At 33.4% G+C, this 19,179-nt stretch overlaps 1 protein-coding gene across 1 annotated transcript; it reads right to left on the reverse strand.

The window, feature by feature from the left end:
- Window positions 1–514: 514 nt before the first annotated feature.
- LOC128218379 (uncharacterized) lies at window positions 515–3,257 on the reverse strand. The gene is made up of 2 exons (XM_052926036.1): window positions 2,796–3,257; window positions 515–2,545 (listed from the first exon to the last, which is right to left on the reverse strand). Exons 1-2 carry the CDS (start codon window positions 3,107–3,109, stop codon window positions 1,177–1,179), a joined length of 1,683 nt encoding a protein of 560 aa, XP_052781996.1. The 5' UTR covers window positions 3,110–3,257; the 3' UTR covers window positions 515–1,176.
- Window positions 3,258–19,179: the final 15,922 nt, after the last annotated feature.

Consider the following 19,179-nt stretch of genomic DNA (forward strand, 5'->3'; position numbering starts at 1 on the left):
CGGCAAATAATAATAATTAAATATATATGTACATGCATGTAACAATCTCAAAAATCTAAGTACCTGCAAAACATAACAAAATAGTTACACAACATTCACGTAAACGGCTGACTCATAAATGTTCGATGATATAAACACTTTAGTTCAATTTTTCTATTTGGCCAGTGTATTTGTTAATATAAATAAATCCAGATATAAATAACTAGTCGCGTTAAGCCTCTTAAATACATCTTATTAACATTATCTTATTTAGAAGTATGCTCATTTAACTAATAATCGAGAAGAAAAACGTAAACATAGACATTTCAATGCCGACAATTTTCGCTGCTTTGACGACACATTTTGAAACAACTGTCCATTGTGTTTCATGAAAACTTAATAAAATTGTAGGAAGGTATCTGTCTACCATAGTGCAAACGATTATAATTGCCCAAACTGTATCCATAAATGTCCCAAAGTGTATTCCTGCTGCCGGCGCAATTTCCAAATTCATCAACTAATTTCAACTCAAAACATGAATATTTTATTTTTTTGCAGTTTGCATACAATTCCAAAAGAATACAAGGAAAATTACATTTCCTAAGCCACGGAACTACACTGTATAGGTCCGTGATAAAAGAAGAAACACCACAATGCAACAATTTGATTTTAGCATTCAAGAAATTTGACACATTCAAATTTTTGATATCTAAATACAGGCCAAAATACTACAGTATGTTTTTCCCAAATTAATCACTGCACAACATTCTTAGCCAAGATTGTTTTCCAATTTTCCGTAAATTGACCTTAATCCAACCCGAGGGCATTTGGAAATAATACTTGGCACATTTCTTATTCATTTTGGAGACAATTAAATTATTATCAAAAACTTATATGTGTCATAAACATTAAATGCATTACATAACGCATAGTCATTCAATACGATAAGGATGTCAATGACATTTGCATTACTAAGACACTGGTGATAATGATAAAATAATATAAGTATACACAACAACAAAACTTGTCCAAATCATTAATCATCACTGATAACAACAAAAATTCACAGTAGCAGGAGTTACTTGTAGTATATAATTATTACAATTTTAACGGTCAATCTTAAACCACTAAGCTTTTCCTCAATTCTGAAGTTTGATTTTTTTTAGTATTTTATTTTCGTATGATAATCTCCTTTTCTCAAATTTTCCCTAACTGAAGAACAACAATGTCATCCTCTTTCTGTCCACCAACAACAAGAGTGGATGTGTTCTCAACTAAGCATAATGCTATTGGTGTGTTCATGCCATCAGCCTTTCTGGCTAAGGTGGCCAGCTTTTTTGTACCCTCACTGTCCACCTGAATGACAGTGTCTGAACTACCCCCAGAAACAAACACTAGGCCACTCGGGCTTACACATAGTCCAGATACACTTTGTAGTTCAGGATCTGTGAATGAAGATAACACTCGCCCACATCTATCCAGTGATATCAATTTATTTCCATCAAAGTTTGAAACATATATGATCTCTCCATCAGGACTTACTGCACATCTGACGACTGTCAACTTTCCAGATTTGTCTTCATGGATCTTCTTAACAAGCCTACCATCCATGGTGTGCTGGTACAGGGCAGTCTTGGAGCCCACATACAGCTGGTTCTCGTGGTGAGCGATAGAAAAACAAATATAATCTGTGGTGAACTTTCTCTTTTTCTGAAGTCTCCCCTGAGCAACTTTGATAATTTGTACTTCGTCTTTCTTTGTATCAGTACCAACTGCCACAGCTACCTCATTGGCTGCAATGCTACATAAGTCATTAGGACCAGGAAGATCAAAGTGATCAATGACTTCAAATTGGCTGTTCAGAAGTTTGATTGAACTGTTAGATCCTCCATCTGAGATGACTATGTGTCCATTAGGCAACTCACATATCCCTGTTATGCTACACAACTCTGTCTCTTGTTTCATTCTAACATTATATTGCGTTGATTTTACGACCTGATATGCACAGTTTTTATTTGCTTCGGAACCTTTCACCTCAGAAAAGCCAAATGTCTTCAGACTTTTAAGAAATGGCTCAATGGTTTTGTCAAATTCATACTGTATTTCTTCCTTTGGTTTTCTCTGTATTTTACCTATCAGATTATCAGCCTGGGTTAACTTAGCTGTACATTTTCTGTATCCAATATATGCGTTTGTCTCCTTGCGTTTTCCAATCATTTGGTTGATCTTTTCCATCATGTTTTTCAATTGATCATTCATCTTGACACATTTCACAACATCATCGTTGACATCTTTTTCCAAATCTCCAATCATATTATCTAGTTGCTCTATTGTTGCCTTCTCAATCTGATCAAGAATGGCATCTATCTCTTTCCGAAGAAACTTGATTTCAGCTACAATCTTCTTATATGAGTCCTTAAGTTTAGCTTGGTCTTTTCTTCCTGCCTTCTTCATCTCATCCAGCCTGTTCCTCATCTTGTCCACTGCTGCCGACAGCTGTCTGAACTCTGCTTTCTCATGGAAGCCTTTCGCACGGTCTGGCAGGTGACTAATGCTCTTGCACAGCCTGAAACAAAAAATGTATTGAGTCAAGTCACCTTATCTACAGAGTAGTTCGCTGATGGATATAAGCATCAGACAATATGTTTACATATTGTTAACATTTTTATCATTTGTGCAAATATTACCTCAGACACGTCTTGAACAATTCATTGTTTTATTTTTGATTCTTGAAGTTGCTTTTAAATCCGTTCAAGTTTATTGAATTTATTATTGTGTTGCAGACATGTTTTGTAAAGAAATTGAGAGTTAATTACCTGTGGTTGAGTGATACACAGACACTGCAGCATAGTTCCTGGTGGTCATCACAGAGGACCTCCAGCTCTTTGCCATGTTGGTCACATCTGTCCATGGAAAACGTCGCCCACTTGTGTATGTCTCCACGCCCATACACAGCATGCTTTTTGAAATACTCTTCATGTATTTTCACACACTTGTTACACAGATGGTGTTCACACTCTGGACAGAAGTGCTGGGCTTCCGTGTTCAAGTCATTTTCCTCACACTTGGAACAACTAAGGTCATAAATCAGGTCAGATCCCTTGTAAATGGATGATCCTCCAGTTGCCATGTTTTTCGTACTTTTGTAGAAGGTCGGCAGTAATTAACTCCACCATGCAATTATACATAACTGTCCAAATTGAAATCCAACCTCATCACCAATGTCCTTCGAAAAAAATAACGCCACTTGCAATACAAGTAAATCCAGTTTAAACAGGAAGTTCAATAAATGTTACTTACATTTAGGTGATTTATCAATAAACTCAAACCTGATTTATTCAAATAAATGCTATGCCATCTCGTACAGCATTGATTATTATCAAGATAGATTTAAGCTTGAAATCAATATTCAAATGTTTTCTATCGACGTAATGATTTATATTCCAATAGATGTATTTTCAGTGAGTGCGATACAAATATGATATTGTTTACTTAGATTTACGCATTCAAAAAATGAAAGTGTACAGTCAGGAAAAGAGTAAGCTATTAAAAGTGCAAACACGATTTGTACTGCAATATTAGGCAAAAACAAACTTGTTTATCTCAAACATGATGATGCTTGATCACAAACGAATTCACATTCCAAAACAACCCTAAATAAATTAAGACAATGGCCGATTTTTCCAAACATTGTTAAAGTTGTTAACGTCATCGTTGATATCTTCAAATTTCGTTGCTATCATCGTTACTGCGCTACAAGGTGAATGGATACACTTGTGATCTAAAATTGAGCTTACTGTTTCAGCTGTATTTGTGACTTTTGGGGCAAAATGAGGTATCTCGGCGAAATTGAGTTATTATCATATTCACAATTCTTGTTCTTTTCTCAACACAAATCAATTTTTTTTTAAGAAATTCAAATTTTTGAATGAGAAATTGAAGCTTCCGTTTTACAGGTATAACAACAAATAGTGGGTTTCTTGATAATGTATACTACTGATTATCAACATATATACAGAAAACATGAACTTTTTTACATGTACATCAGATAGTGCTACAATTAAGACACACTTTTTAAGCCTTTATATAAAAAGCGTTAAAACTGTAAGCCTCTGGAGACAATATAAATATGCTATGGCAACGGTTTTCCTACTCCGTCGAATTGACTCGGTCACCGACCTTGTTGGGTTTTAAATAAGCTGCGTGATATTGTGATGACATGGGATGACTTTTGGACAGTGTCTGCCACTTCTTCATCTCTGCATTGTGGACTACTCTGCATTTGATGATCACCATTTGACCTGTGTTAAGTTATCTTAGGTCGAAAACAAAATTTGAACAAAGCAATCACAGCAAAGTGTAAATTCTGTGAAGTGCCTTTGTTGCCTTCTCTGTCAGAAAGGTCAACATTTTCAACATTTCCAAAATAGAATCGATCAACAATTTCAAGTTCATTAGCCAGATAAGCGTCAAATAACTAATATCTATTAGTAATGACTTCTTATTGTTGGCTGCACATGATTTTTTAAGTAATCAAAACGATACACTACATGACTGAACATAAAACACGTTTGGACATCAGTGTTGACATTTTACAATTTCCGCCATTTCGACTTCCGGTTCATATATATTTTGCACTTTTAGCAATGTAAAACTATCAGTGGCCGACAGCAGGAGCATTCACTTGATGGTCTGAATGTATCAATGTTAAAACATGTACTTACCGTCGTTTTATTCCATAAACTCTACCAAATTCTTTTGTTTATGGTCAATAAACTCGCGTTAGTCTTATGACCTCAATGTTTATTTTGCGATAAAAAGGTCATGAGCAATCGGAAGCAAAGGGAGATTACAGCAATGAAACGCAGGTAGATGGGAACTAATTTGTCAAAACCTTAAAGAAAAAGGTCAAAAACAACAATTTGTAAAATATAAACTGCCTCAGTAAAAGACAGAAAACGCTTAAAATATTTGTTTATTGGAAATAAAAGTTAATTGTGTGACGTCAGGTTTGAAGTTGATTTTCGCGAAAACGAAGTTACCTCATTTGAACCTAAAATCTCAGAGTACGCAAATTTGTTTATCGCAATATATATGAGCACATCATCAATTATTGCTCAACGTTTTTCACTTTGACAAGGTTTTGGATAATTGGCACAATATTCAAAGAAATAACAACAGACTTCAATATAACCATATTTTATTTTAAATGCAATATTTTAAATCCTTAAACTGAGGCAATATACAAGGATATTTATTTTTTCACTGATTTAAGTAATAAAATTTGATTTAAATTATGAATAAGACACTAAACCATTCTAAAATTCAACGGGTCAGTTTGTCTCACTCTGTATAATTGTTATGTTTTACATAACAGAACAGAACACATTATTTAATTTTATTTAAGCATTACATGCTCATCGTCATTTCTGCATTTATATAATATTAAAATAATACGGATTTTATGACATTTTTTTTCTTAATAAATGTTAAAATGACACCTATGAAATATTTTTTCATTATTGTATAATGTATTTTACGTTACTGAAGTACCAAAAGGCTAACTGCGCTGAACAAAAGAAACTGTTACATTTAATTCAGATTCCATACAGAAATGTTTGTTTTTTGCATTATAAAAGTAAACACATACTTGCTTTTTTATTTCAAAAAGTTAAGTTAAATAAAACAGCAACAAAAAGATAAAGGCAATGAATATTTTCAAATACAATCTGAATAAAAACAATTTTATATTTATTTTGTTTTAATGACAACGTGAACATTTCGATCATTTAATTCCACCTTAAAAGAAGTTGCGTTTTATGTTCTTATTTAATATTTAAGATTTTCAAAGATAAATAATTAGCGGCCATAACCGTGAAATAATAAATTACAATGAAAAAAACAAGGCTGGATACAATAAACGATTATATAATACAATGAAAAATACAGGGACAAGCCAAGTAGTCGATAATTAAAACAAAAATCTTGTTTAGGGGCACACGGCAATGGCCAAAACGACAATTGGCCATAGACACAAACATTAACATCACATACACAGATACAAACACCAAAAACAAACTTTTGACCACATACACAAAATGCAAAGACCACAAACTATACCCTCATTAAAATTGCTTTGCCGTTAAATAATGGGATTGCCGTCTTGAAACGGTCAGTGAACCAAGAGTTCATTGGAACTAGTGTATATTAGGGGCTTAAACTAGTTAGCATGGCCATGACCTCACACTTGGCCCATTAATTACTTCATCAAAATATATAAGCCTCATCAGATCCATTTCAAGTACTCAACGACTGGATACCAACATCACATGGAAACGAATGAAACAAGCCGGAGCAACAGTGCTAGCTCTTAAAATGTACGATAAAGTCATTCAAAGACAACTGTCAGACATGGTTCGCTTGACATGTTATTAAAGTATGTCTAATATTAATGAAAATATCATTGTACAAACTAGGAGAAAAGTATTAAAATGCTGTGTTATATTCTTCGAGAGGTAAAACGAAATGAATAAAAAAATACAAACAGTTTTTTATATACGAGGCAAAGCCGGCAGCCAAACAACGTCATCAAAAAAGATCTTACGATTACTTTCAATCTTCTAGAAAACCATTCGCAGATTGCAACGCTCACCTCGATCGAAAACGGTATTAAGAAATATTATAGTATCGGAAAAAAATAAATTGAACTAAAGGTCAGTTGAAGCTAAAGTCAAACTCAATCATTGCTTTAGAGGAAGGTTATAAAGCAAACATGTCATTAGTGTTATAAATGTTTGCCAATTAATGTCGTCGCAAGGAGTTAAGATCAACGCGAATTCTGTCTTCAAGAAAATCTTTTTCAAATATAACAAGATCTGTATCATGTACAATAGTACCAGTATACCCTCAATTCAAATAAACATTTTAAAGGTCATTAAGCCGATCACTTAATCTCATTGGAGGAAGCATTTTTACGAAGCTTTTGAGAATGTCGCCATATAAATCCGGATTAGTCAAAGCCTTCACAATAAGAGATTTAAGACTGTAACTGTATTTAGGGAGTATATCGTAATGCTTAAGAAGGTCTTTAGAACTGTTCCCCTCAATTTCCGATATCTAAATCCTTGTTTCAACAATTTAGCAGGCATTAAAATACCACGGGAACAAAATTCATCCACGTCCGAACATACAAGACACGCAGTGATAATCAAAGTTTATTGTGTCAATTGTTTTTTTCTATATGATGATAGATAGTGTATTTATATAAAAAGGACATTACGTCTACTTTCTTAGGAATTGTACAATTGATACATATGAGAACTGTTTGGGTGTCAATTGTTACAAACGCTATGCAAATATAGACAATATGAGGAGTAAGTCAACCCTATGTGCAGTCAGCCTTACCATGTTTTGTCTCATGACAATCTAGTACCCACGTATGCTATAGTGTTATGCACATTAAATGATCCAAAAGTCAAAATCGTGCTATATTCAGGCTAAATAAGGTATCAAACTAACCCTAAATATATCAATTCATGTCTTACAAATTCCCAGTAAATATAAGAGACATCACTCCAAGATTAAAAATCTTGCAAATAGCTTTGGATGAGATTGGTTTAAGCTTTCTAAGCCAATGCAGCGCTAATCTTACACCGGAACAGGTAACCAAAGGCCATGCCCAGCCAAGCATATCAAGGCTTAATTAAAGCAAATCCAATGCATTCAGTGTCGGATGTGTCTTAGAATGGCTATTGCAAAACCCATTAAATATTGAGCTTTACCCATATATACAACAATTAAGTTATATTCAAACATAACCATAGTTACACATTTTGTAACTTTAAAATTCAACGTTATCAGTAGAAGTTTTTATATAATGATAGATGGACTGCCTTTATAATATTTATAAAGATATGGGTAATGTATTCATACAACGATTTTCATATAAACACACATATACATATTTGTATGTATGTATGTACGTACGTACGTATGTATGTATGTTTGTATGTATGTATGTATGTATGTACGTATGAAAGTATGAAGTAAAATTCATCATTAAGAGTGTTAAAAGAATGTTTACAACATTTTCCGTATAGAATGTACATATTTCGGAAAGCATGTGTTTTTTCATTAAATATTCGTTCCTTAGAAAAATGGAAAATGAAAATGTTGTACAGGTACCGTACATGCTTAAGAAAAAAGACAGATTTCGAAAACAACAGTTGTCTGTTGCAAACATTTTAGGACAGAAGATTTGATTAATGGGCACCTTCAAAGACACAAGGGACGGAAATAGGCCTCACGTTTCTAACAGGAGTAAAGAAATGACACCTATAATATTGCTTACAAGCAATCCAACTGCAACATCACAACCCTAATCTTATACATAAAAACAAAGCGGAAGTCTGTAAAATATTTTGCAATTGTTTGTTTCTCTATGAACATCAATATTTATAAATGCCTTTCTCCCGTTATTAAATTGTCAATTAAAGTCACCCACTTTAACTATAACATTCAATGCGCAATATTGTTCAAGAAATGGGTATTTACCTCTTCAACATTGGTTGACAAATTTCAGATTTAAGTTGGATGATGATGATAATGCAACATTGACATACATTGTTCAGTCTGGTGATAGCAGGAAGGACATTCTGACAGCGAACCCATTACATATTGATCAACATGCTGAAGTATTAGTTGCTGAAGAAAAAAAAATGAAGAATGTTCAAAAGTGATTAAGCAGTTTGTTATGGAACTGTTTCTTGATAGCCATTTTAGCAAGGATATCAAACTGATTAATTTATACTTTTATTTTCTTTTTCTTTTTAATATATCTAACATTTTATCAATGTTTTATGCCATTAGCATCTATTCAACGCCAAAGGACCAATTGTTTAACCATATCGTAGGACGATGTGCAGATAGCTAAATAAAGTTATTGGAAATGAACATTTCAGCTTTTTCAACATTTTACCACACATCTGTATCAAAGTATATTGTTCATACCAGACGAAATAGTTGAGTCCACAATAAACATACAGGGCTATGGCACATTCACATCGTACATTTACATATGGGCCATCTTCATTTTCCTTTAACTCTATCTGAAAGTTAAAGATTCACTCTTACACCCAAATTAGCAGTACCACAACAAATGTATTATTTTATTTTACCCAAAAGACTGAATAAATACCAATACAGTGTTTCTTATTAAGGATACCGTGTTTGATTTGAAAGAAAGATGCAAAAAGACATTCTACCTTATGAGACGATAGTTGATCACTGTAAATATTTTAACACTCACCAGCCATTCAATATTTGTGCGTTTTCAGGTATTAAATACACGGTTACAAACGTGTTATCAGTAATTAATATTTTCCATTAATGCATTATTAGGAAGTAGTTCAAGGTATATCACTCAAAATGTATGTTTGTTATACGAAATATGTATGGAATGACTTTAAATAAGATTGTCACATTTTATCTACATGAACATTTAAACTACATGTCAATTATAAGGATCTTTTGTCTTGCGTCTTGATTTGTGACATCTTCCAGTCATATAACATCCTGAATCTGTTGGCTGAAATGGAAGAAAATTAGAGCTGATAAGGTATCTTAATGGTATGGTATGAACATGTGATTCGTTTACACTAGTACACATTAGATTCTAGTGCAAGACTCTAATGTTGGATAGATTTAAGGATAAATACCCTTGATATTCAATTAGCAAGACACTTTACATGGTTGGATCATGATTAATGGTCAATTATTAACCATAGTAATTATTTTTGGATTCAAGTTTTTTTTTTTATTCATAAAATTCATTTTACATCTTCTTTTAGTTTCCCCAAATATGATAACATTTTAAGAGAAAGAAGTTCAATTATGAATATATGTTTAGGGAAAACATGTCCTTTCCTTTAAGACTAAAAAATCCCTTGCTGTAAAAATTGTAGCCAGTGTGTATTGGTTTATCCCAAGAAGATACTCATTTTTTTCTTTACTTTTAAACAAAACAAATATGGTAAGCCAATTAGCTTATCAACAATGTTATATCTGAATCAACCGAGCCTGGTTCTGGGAACCTCATGTTATATTCATGAGGTTAATATTACGAAAGCTTATAGACGTTTCTTAATGTTAATGCAGGCTTAGCATTCCATTCTCTCAGAACCAGGCTTAGATGGGTCAGATTTAAACACTGGTCACTCATAGCAATGGCCACTTCATGAAAATGAAATACCAAGTAATATTGTGAGAGGATACAAGATTTCTAATAAGCATTGTTGTGTATAATAATGGATTTCAAATGGCAGGTATGAAACTGATTTCGGAAACAACTGTTGTCCGTTTCAATCATTTAAAGCCAGAGAATTTTATGAGATGGATACCTTGACAGACATGGGAAATATGGAAGGGAACAGAGCCTATCGTTTCTAAAGGGACTGAGCAAAAAACACCTATAATAAGGCTTACAAGCAAGCCAACTGCAACATCACAACCCCAAAACTAAACAATACACATTTATTTATTACTTAAACAAACGGCAGTCTGTAAAATATTTTGCAATTGTTAGTTTATTTTATATACACCAAATATTTATAAATGCTTTTTTTCCTTTATCAAATTGTGAATTACTTTTATACACTTAAACTATACCAGGGCATTTATAATTGCAACATTGTCGAAAAATTAAATATATTTCAGAATAAAATTTGATGATGATGATAATGCAACATCGACAAAAAGTATTCAGGCGGTGGTAGCGGGGAGAACATTCTGACAGTGATAAAATATAAACAAAATATTAAAGTATAAGCTTCTTGTAAAAGTATTCGTGTAGAGGGAAGATGAACATCGTAAGCACATATTAATAGCAGAAGCTTTATCGTTGTTTCGTTTTTAAATTTAAGTCACATTTTTTGGCATTTCCTTAGTTGTGACTAAAAACAAAACGCCATCGAAGCCATTACCCCTCCTGTTACTCTCACCTTGTAAATATTTGTGTTGCGTTAGTTTAAAGTTAAGACCTTTTCCAATAAGCATGCTCTATAGAACTTTGTTCATCTGTATATGGTATGGGTTCCTTATATCTGAATACAAAAACTCATCAAGTATGTTAATGCTTGGCTTATTTTTAATGTCAACACATTTTTTATATGTAATAACATGTTGGTACAAGTAGTGCAGTCTCGTAAACCAAATAAGCACCACCCCACACTGATCAAAGTTTTCAAAGAAAGTTCCAAGGCAGTCTAGTTTGTAAGAAGGTCTTGCGATATAGGTGTCAACCAAACATCTAAGCGGTCCTTCATTCGTGCCAAACGAGAGGAACGTTATCTTACCCCACCATTGCACTCAAAATGGACCCAAGTTATGGCTTTTAATGGTATGGTACACGCTAATTATTTAAAATTTAATTCTTGGCTCTTCCCTGTTAAACGGAACCTTTTATTTGTTTCATGTGTCGATGATTTCATATTCATATTTTCGGCCTTAGGAGACATATCTTTAAACTAAATGAAACGTACATCTTGGAAAACGAAAACATTTCAAAACGCGAATCGGTTAAAGTTACAAACGGGAGAAAATGTAAGTTTTTTTTTTCCTTATTGGATCATTGTTTCATATTTTGTCTGAATGAAGTAGTAAATGTCACATCATTTGTATGTAAGCTCTTAATTTTTTTAGATCGACGTACAACAAATTTTCCCAAGAAATTCATTTCACGATGAAGTAAAGTATTGTTATGTAAGATTTGGGTTCACTACATAAAAGCCTGCATTAAAGTCATATATGCGCGGCATCGTACTTTATGAACAATCGTGTGTTGGTTAAAAGTCTTCTGTGGCAGATAGCTATATGTAGAAGTATATTACATCGCCAGAAAAGGAAATAAAAGTCAGAGATTAATATTGAAAATCTAAAATAATATTTCTACAATTGGATATATTTTTTTCCAACTGAAAGTAATTGCAAGTATGCATACTCTCATTGCTATGGTAAAGAAATGGTGTTTTACCGTTGGTCTCGTTTTGTTCAACTATTGTATTCAGATAAAAGATAAACGCGTGAGTTTCTGATTTCACTGACAACAAAATAAAAAATGAATGTCAGAATATCGAACGAAACATTAATGCGTCTTTCCGGTGCACTTAACTAATAAAAAGATGTACCAATTAGGAGAATATTAACAGCAAAAAATCGTCCAGTGGCAATACAGACATAATTGTTGAGTATAAAAAGATTTACCGTCGGTCTTAAAACCGGATTCAAACATATATTTTAACGTCATATGCTCTACTCATATTCGTGTAAACCACGACAACAGTAAATTTAAACAATATCATAATCGCTTAATGAAACGTTAAGTGTCTAAGTCCCTAACGTAAAGGATAATAACCATGAACATGGAAAACAATGGTTTTGAATTAAATTAATAGTAAATGTCAACACCGTTTGCAATCGTGTATTCTCTTGTCTGTTTATTGTAACCTTTATATCTAATTCAACATGCATTTGCTCTTAAAGTCAATATGACGATGTTATTGAGATTCCTCACGAGCATATTTGTACACAGTATTGTACACTCCACCAATGGCGATGGAATAATAATAATAATAATGACATGTTTGCTTCTCTGGAGGAATACTGTTACTAAACTTAAATCGTATTAAAGTACGTCGAAACATGTAGGACACTCATTTTGACAATTTTTATTTCCTTAGTTGGTGAAAAGTTGCAGCGATCGCTGAAATATAATCTGAATGCATTTTTTTTCTTTTTTTTTCTAAAATACAGTGCTGTAAATCAAACAACGAATTCATAATTTATTTTTATCGGTCTGTGTCATTTTGCTTCTGCTGATGTTTTTTATGGTCAATTTTTTAATATCTCAACATTTGATGAAACGGAACATGTCTTACTTTTCAATCAAACGAGAAATTGACATACAAATGGCAAACAAGTTTTGTCTTAAATTATTATTGAAAGTCGTCAATGGTTGCTTTCGTGAAGGTTCCTGTTTGGTTATCTGCTGTGTCTATAGATAATCTGAGCCGTCTGATTAAAAATGCATTTGCCTTTACAGTTCATTTTTACGACTGAATGGAAAATGTCTTAATCCCGAGGGGAACAATGACATTTGTCTTAAATAAATAAAAATTCACCAATTTTTGCAATCGTGTAATCACTTGTCCATATATAAACCCTTATTTCTGATTCAAAATGCATTTGCTCTTTAAATCCATTTGACGATGCTATTGAGATTCCCCGCAAGAATATTTGCAAAGTATCGTACACTCCCGATCTATCCATCGGCGTGTTGGAATTGGCCTTCGATGGCAGCTTTATAAGTTAGCAAGATGTGGCATCGTCGATATTGTGCAATCGGAAATGAAGGGAAGAGTAAACAATTCTTATTTTAAAACAATTCGAGCATTTATGTATTTTGATGTCAGCTTCCTTCTCTTCAATCGTAACTGAAGTTTGGATTTTCAAACATGAACATGAGCGTTATTGCAGGTAAGATTGTCATTATAATACGACGAAAAACTGTTCGGCCTAGGTATTTAAAACAAACATGGATTTTAATTTGTAATCGCGAATTATTTTTCAGAGAAATAATGAATGAACTTTTATTTGAACTAATGGTTATTACTTATTAGGTTTTGTAGGGTTAAGTCATTGATATCAAATGGAAGTCCCAGATCTATTGATGAATACTAGTTTAGATGTTGGGCTCTACATACAAAGAGCAATAGCCAGAGTGAACATTTAACCAAAAACAGACATTTTTAACTTAAATTTGTCATCGTAGTGATAACACCATATTAATATAGAAGGTGACATATTGATGAAGGTCACCAAATATTAGTTAATGCTTGAATACTAGATTATGATTGTCGCATATATTTCGCATATTATATACCACACACTTTTAGGTGTCGGACGAATTACACCGATTCGGAAGCAACTACTATGTGTAGCATATGTTTTAGCACATGACAAGGAATCAAATCATGGTCATACCATCTCCGGCCATTGGCTCCTTTCTATCCTTCTAGGATTTGTCGTGTTTTAAAAATACTTGCTGACCATGAATGATCTATTTGACCTACTTTATGATTTCATTTTTAGCTCATTGATTAAACCTGTTCATAAAATAGGCCATTTTATCTAAGAAAGTAGAAACGTTTATTGATTTCTTTTCGTATGAGATAAGTTACTTTTTTACCGTTGTAATTGCTCTGGCCCCAATTTCTCGAAACTTCTTTAGTCCCTTATAACAGGATTAAGCAAATCTTACTATTTTTGTTTTTCTATAAAAAGTGTAATATTTATATCTTCAAAAATATTTAGAAATTATGTAGAAATAATCTGTATTATTATAAGAATAAACCATTTTTTATTTATCAAAATCCATTTTCAGTATGTATTTGGGCGAATTGAAATAAGCGACTAAAGCCTATTAAGCTTAAGAAATTTCGAAAAAATGGGGCCAGTTTGTTAGTGAAATCTCTTCCCGGGAAGGGTGTTGGGTGTCGTAAATCGGTATTATTACGCGTGCAAATAAGTCAATTCACACTTTAATACAAAGAAGGTTTATTTATTTGTCTCTTTCCAAAATATATATGTTGATTAACCATTCGTCTCACAACAGTAGAAAGTAGAATTGTGACATTTAAAACTGCGTCCAGCGTGTCAATATGACCGTTTGTGGATTTTGAAATTGTCTGAAATAGCCCAGCAATGGCTAAGGTGATTCCTTTGATGGGTACATTCATGTCTTTTAATGACATATGTTTATTGATTTCAATCATTAAACAACCGTATGCTGTGCTATTCCGACAGACATATAAATGTTATTTTGAACTTTTTTAATTTGTTTTCGCAAACAAACATTATTGTGACAGAAGGTATGCCTATTTTCAAAATGCACTTAAAATTTCTAAACCTGAAAAAGAGCTTTACATTAGTTTGAAGTAATTAGCACATGTAACGAATGAAATATTTTTCACGAAAAATAAAAGGCTATCTGAAAGGGCAAACACCACCAAATTGGAAGTGAATGTTAAGTTTTAAATGACTTTTTTTCTCAAAATCCGACCAATGGCTATTTTCCCATCCTATTGGATATATACTGCAGTGTCAGTTTTCCTACTCATTTTAATTCATTATCATTTTTTAGAAGAAACGTAGCTATTTTCCTAACGATTTTGAATGTTAACAACCCAATTGAAACTTTATTCACAACTATTATGTTATGGATGAAACAAATCACATCAGTAATATTTCGCGTGAAATATGGTAATTTGATTATCGATTATTTAGGAAATTCGTTAAGTGGGCTCTACCCTTTAAAACATGTCAAATCCAGCCTTTAGAAATAAATCATCAAATGCTTCAAAAAGTCATTTGCTAGAAATAACAAACCTAGGTTTTTAAAACTTAACAACGGATTAATAACGTAAATATATTTTTGTATTCACAAGCAGTCTTCTCGTTCTTCACATTTGTCTACGGGCGGAAAATGCCGTTGAAATATACATATAAGATTAACTCGATTCAAAAGGGAGCTATTTTCATGGAAATTGTTGGAAATTAATTGCGTCGCTTGTTTAGCATAAAATAGCAGATATTATGCAAGGAGACACACATGTTCCATCGATGAAACACATGATGTCTATACAATGTGTTTAATTTAAATCTAGTCTATTTGCTTATTACAACAATGCTAAGTCATACAATACTATATTTTATTTTATGTAACCACAATAGTTTGACACAACATAGCTCCATTGATGGATTGAATTGTATTTTTCAATATGAAGAACATTTGAGAATAGAAACACAAAGGTTAAAACGCACGCCCGCACACACACACACACACGCACGCACGCACGCACGCACGCACGCACGCACGCACGCACGCACGCACGCACGCACGCACGAACACGCACGCACGCACGCACACACGAACACGCACGCACGCACGCACGCACGCACGCACGCACACACACACGCACGCACGCACGCACGCACGCAGGCACGCACGCACGCACGCACGCACGCACACACGAACACGCACGCACGCACGCACGCACGAACACGCACGCACGCACACACGAACACGCACGCACGCACGCACGCACGCACACACGCACGCACACAAAAAGAACGCGTTTGAAGGGGAGAAACATTGTATATCTTTGCTTATATCTCGAATCTTTACACTGATAAAACCAAATGGAAATAGCATTTGAATGATTACATTTGCCGGAGGATCAATTACTTAATCAATTTACCTCCGATGTCAGCAGTACGTTAGAAGATTGCATGGAATGTACCAGCATACACTATTTTGTAAACTGCAATACGGCAATTGTTTAATGGTGGAAGACGTCCAAAGCCCCCATACTTTGTTTACAGTCTACTACCATTTCCACTCCGGAGAAGGAAGTGCACAATACAAGTTAATCGAGCATGCTGTGAGTTATACATCGGAGGTATTCGAAAGACCTCTCCATTGAAAACCGCCACTGTTATGTAACTTAAAATGACACATGGTTTCTAATTTGAAATCTTGGATCCGCCTCTGATATGTAGGCAGCTGTCGCTCTCAGCAAGCTATAATGAGTGCATAAAAGGGTAACAATTAGCCGCCTTTGAAAGAAGTTAATATAAAGATTGAAAAAGTTGCAACTTCATTCTCACAAAATGAAGACTGTTATGTCCCTACGCTGATACTAAAATATGAGTGTATCATACTCTAATAGCTGTATTAATTATATATATATTATATGATTTTCATATTATTGATAAACTATCAATACACATTGTTTTTCGTAATAGTGTAAATCATTTCTAACCAAGAATGATTAAATGTATTATTATAGAGACAGCTGTGACGAATACTTACTAAGAACATCTTTAATGTTAATGTGCCTGTGGTTTCATTATACTCATGTTAAAAAGAAGTGTTTATTTCTTACACCACCTAAAATTTATTACATCTTTTGATGGATATGGTACTTAAGGAACTTAACATCAAGCTTTCAGTTAAGCCTAACCAGTAAGACATATTTCATCATCAAATACAACAGTTCTCATCAACAGGAATGCAGTTACCTCAATTGTGTGTAGTCACTACACGTACTTGTACTCTGTGGATAATCAATGAAATAAAATAATTCAACGTCTGCTAAAATCTATGACATCGTTTAAGACTTACCTTACCACTTTTAGAGCATTAACCTTAAATTTAGTTCCATGTAATACACATTATCGCATATAACCATAAACACGCCTTCTCTGGTTCAATACTTTCGAATTTCAAGCCAATAGCATGTCATTGACCCTTTTTCAAAATATTATTTCTATGATCATATGTGGTACGTATTGTTGCTTTTATACTAAAAGTCGATGGAATACAATTTGCGTCAACCCTTTTCACTGAGTAAATCTTTATATTAATTTATTTTAGCAACAATAACTCACATTTCCTTTAAACAGATGGATTTTCATGATACATGTTTTATGCAATATCTTCTTTGTGGGCCTAGTCAAAAATAGACTAATGTAGTTTTTTATCTTGAACATTGTGTTCTATAAAAAGGATTGATTGATCTCAGCCATTCGCCATTTCTTTTTGCATACAGCTGATACATTCTGCTGCGTTTTCATGACGACATTAGCGATACGTTTACAGTTGATTTGTTTTTAATAATGTTTTCTTTGTTTTTCCAGAGTTTGTACAATGATACTTTTCATTGTGAACCACTAAAATCACACAGTTATATTTACACCTCAACTTCCATTCCTTAAATGAACTGCCTTTCGGCAATTGCGTTCATCAATCGATGAACGCAACATCTTCGGATATGGTCGGATCGTAATTCATTGCATAACAATATCCATGAAAGCTATTGATCTTGTTATTGGTTGTATTGTGTCTGCAGGTCCCGTAAAATATTGATCAACATTTTTAAAAGTGTTAGTTTATTATATTTTAAATATATTGGTACCAGAAGTGTTTCAATTTTACGTTTTAAAGTGATTTCAAGTGGTTGATCTTTACCCGCGTTATTGTGACGTCATTTGAAAAAAAAATGTTTCCGGTTATAGTCGGGTCCTTCTATTTACAGAATGGGTAAGAACGGATTACTGAAAGGTTTTCTTAAATGAAATGAAGTATATTTTTAACAATTCTTGAATGAAATAATGAACTATTAGTGTAAAAATAAGGAATGAATTGCGGGGTTGATGTCATTATCGGGGATATGAACGCAATTGGGCTGGTCAAAGTACGCGTGGAGTCCTTCGGACTCCACACACATTGACCAACCCAATTGCGTTCATACCCCGATAATGACATCATCCCCGCAATTCATTCCTTAATTGAACCCTTATTTGCTAAGGCAGACTGTCTGCGATTTTTATAGTTTCAAACAACAACCGCATCATTTTCTTTAAAACGATTTGGCATTAGATACTCTGAATTTAATTCCTTCGTCTGCAGATATAGTTGGAAACCCTAATCAAAGAAGTACTTGGGGTTGACCTATTCATGTCATTATTTTTTTGTTTTATTTTGATGTTTCCTCAAGTTAATTCATACTTTGATTGAATTTTTCATTTACGTGTTTACCTTATTATGTATTGCTGAAATAAGAATGAGGTAGTGTACTCAAACTTGTCTTTACCCACAGTAAACTATTTACATTTTACTGACCGTTCCATGGCGGTACCTAACAGTCCTTGATAAACATCCCCAGTTCTACATATTATATGTGTAGTGTGTTGTTTGTAGAGTTTTGTGCTATAAATACCTGATTTGTGATTGTATTTTTTTTGTGTTTTATGTCATTGGCGTTGACTCTGTTCCATTGAGCAGGGTTTAATCTTTCGACTACTGGATTTGTTCCTGTAGTTTTTTATATAAATATTGACAACGTTGATTGGAAACAAATACGTATATATTATATCATTTTAATAATATCTTAAAGTCACATGAGTCAAACATGAAAACGCATTAAAGTTATTTTAAATGTTTTGCGTCAACCTCTCTTGTGCCCAAATCTTTCAAATGACAAAAACAGATTTATAATATTTTCAGTCAAGTCAACCATGACACATGGTAAACAGGGTAAGTTATGAGTGATGTCAAGTATTTTGAATTAACTAATATGTCTA

Source organism: Mya arenaria, chromosome 14 (assembly GCF_026914265.1).
Source record: "Mya arenaria isolate MELC-2E11 chromosome 14, ASM2691426v1".
NCBI classification, from domain to species: domain Eukaryota; kingdom Metazoa; phylum Mollusca; class Bivalvia; order Myida; family Myidae; genus Mya; species Mya arenaria.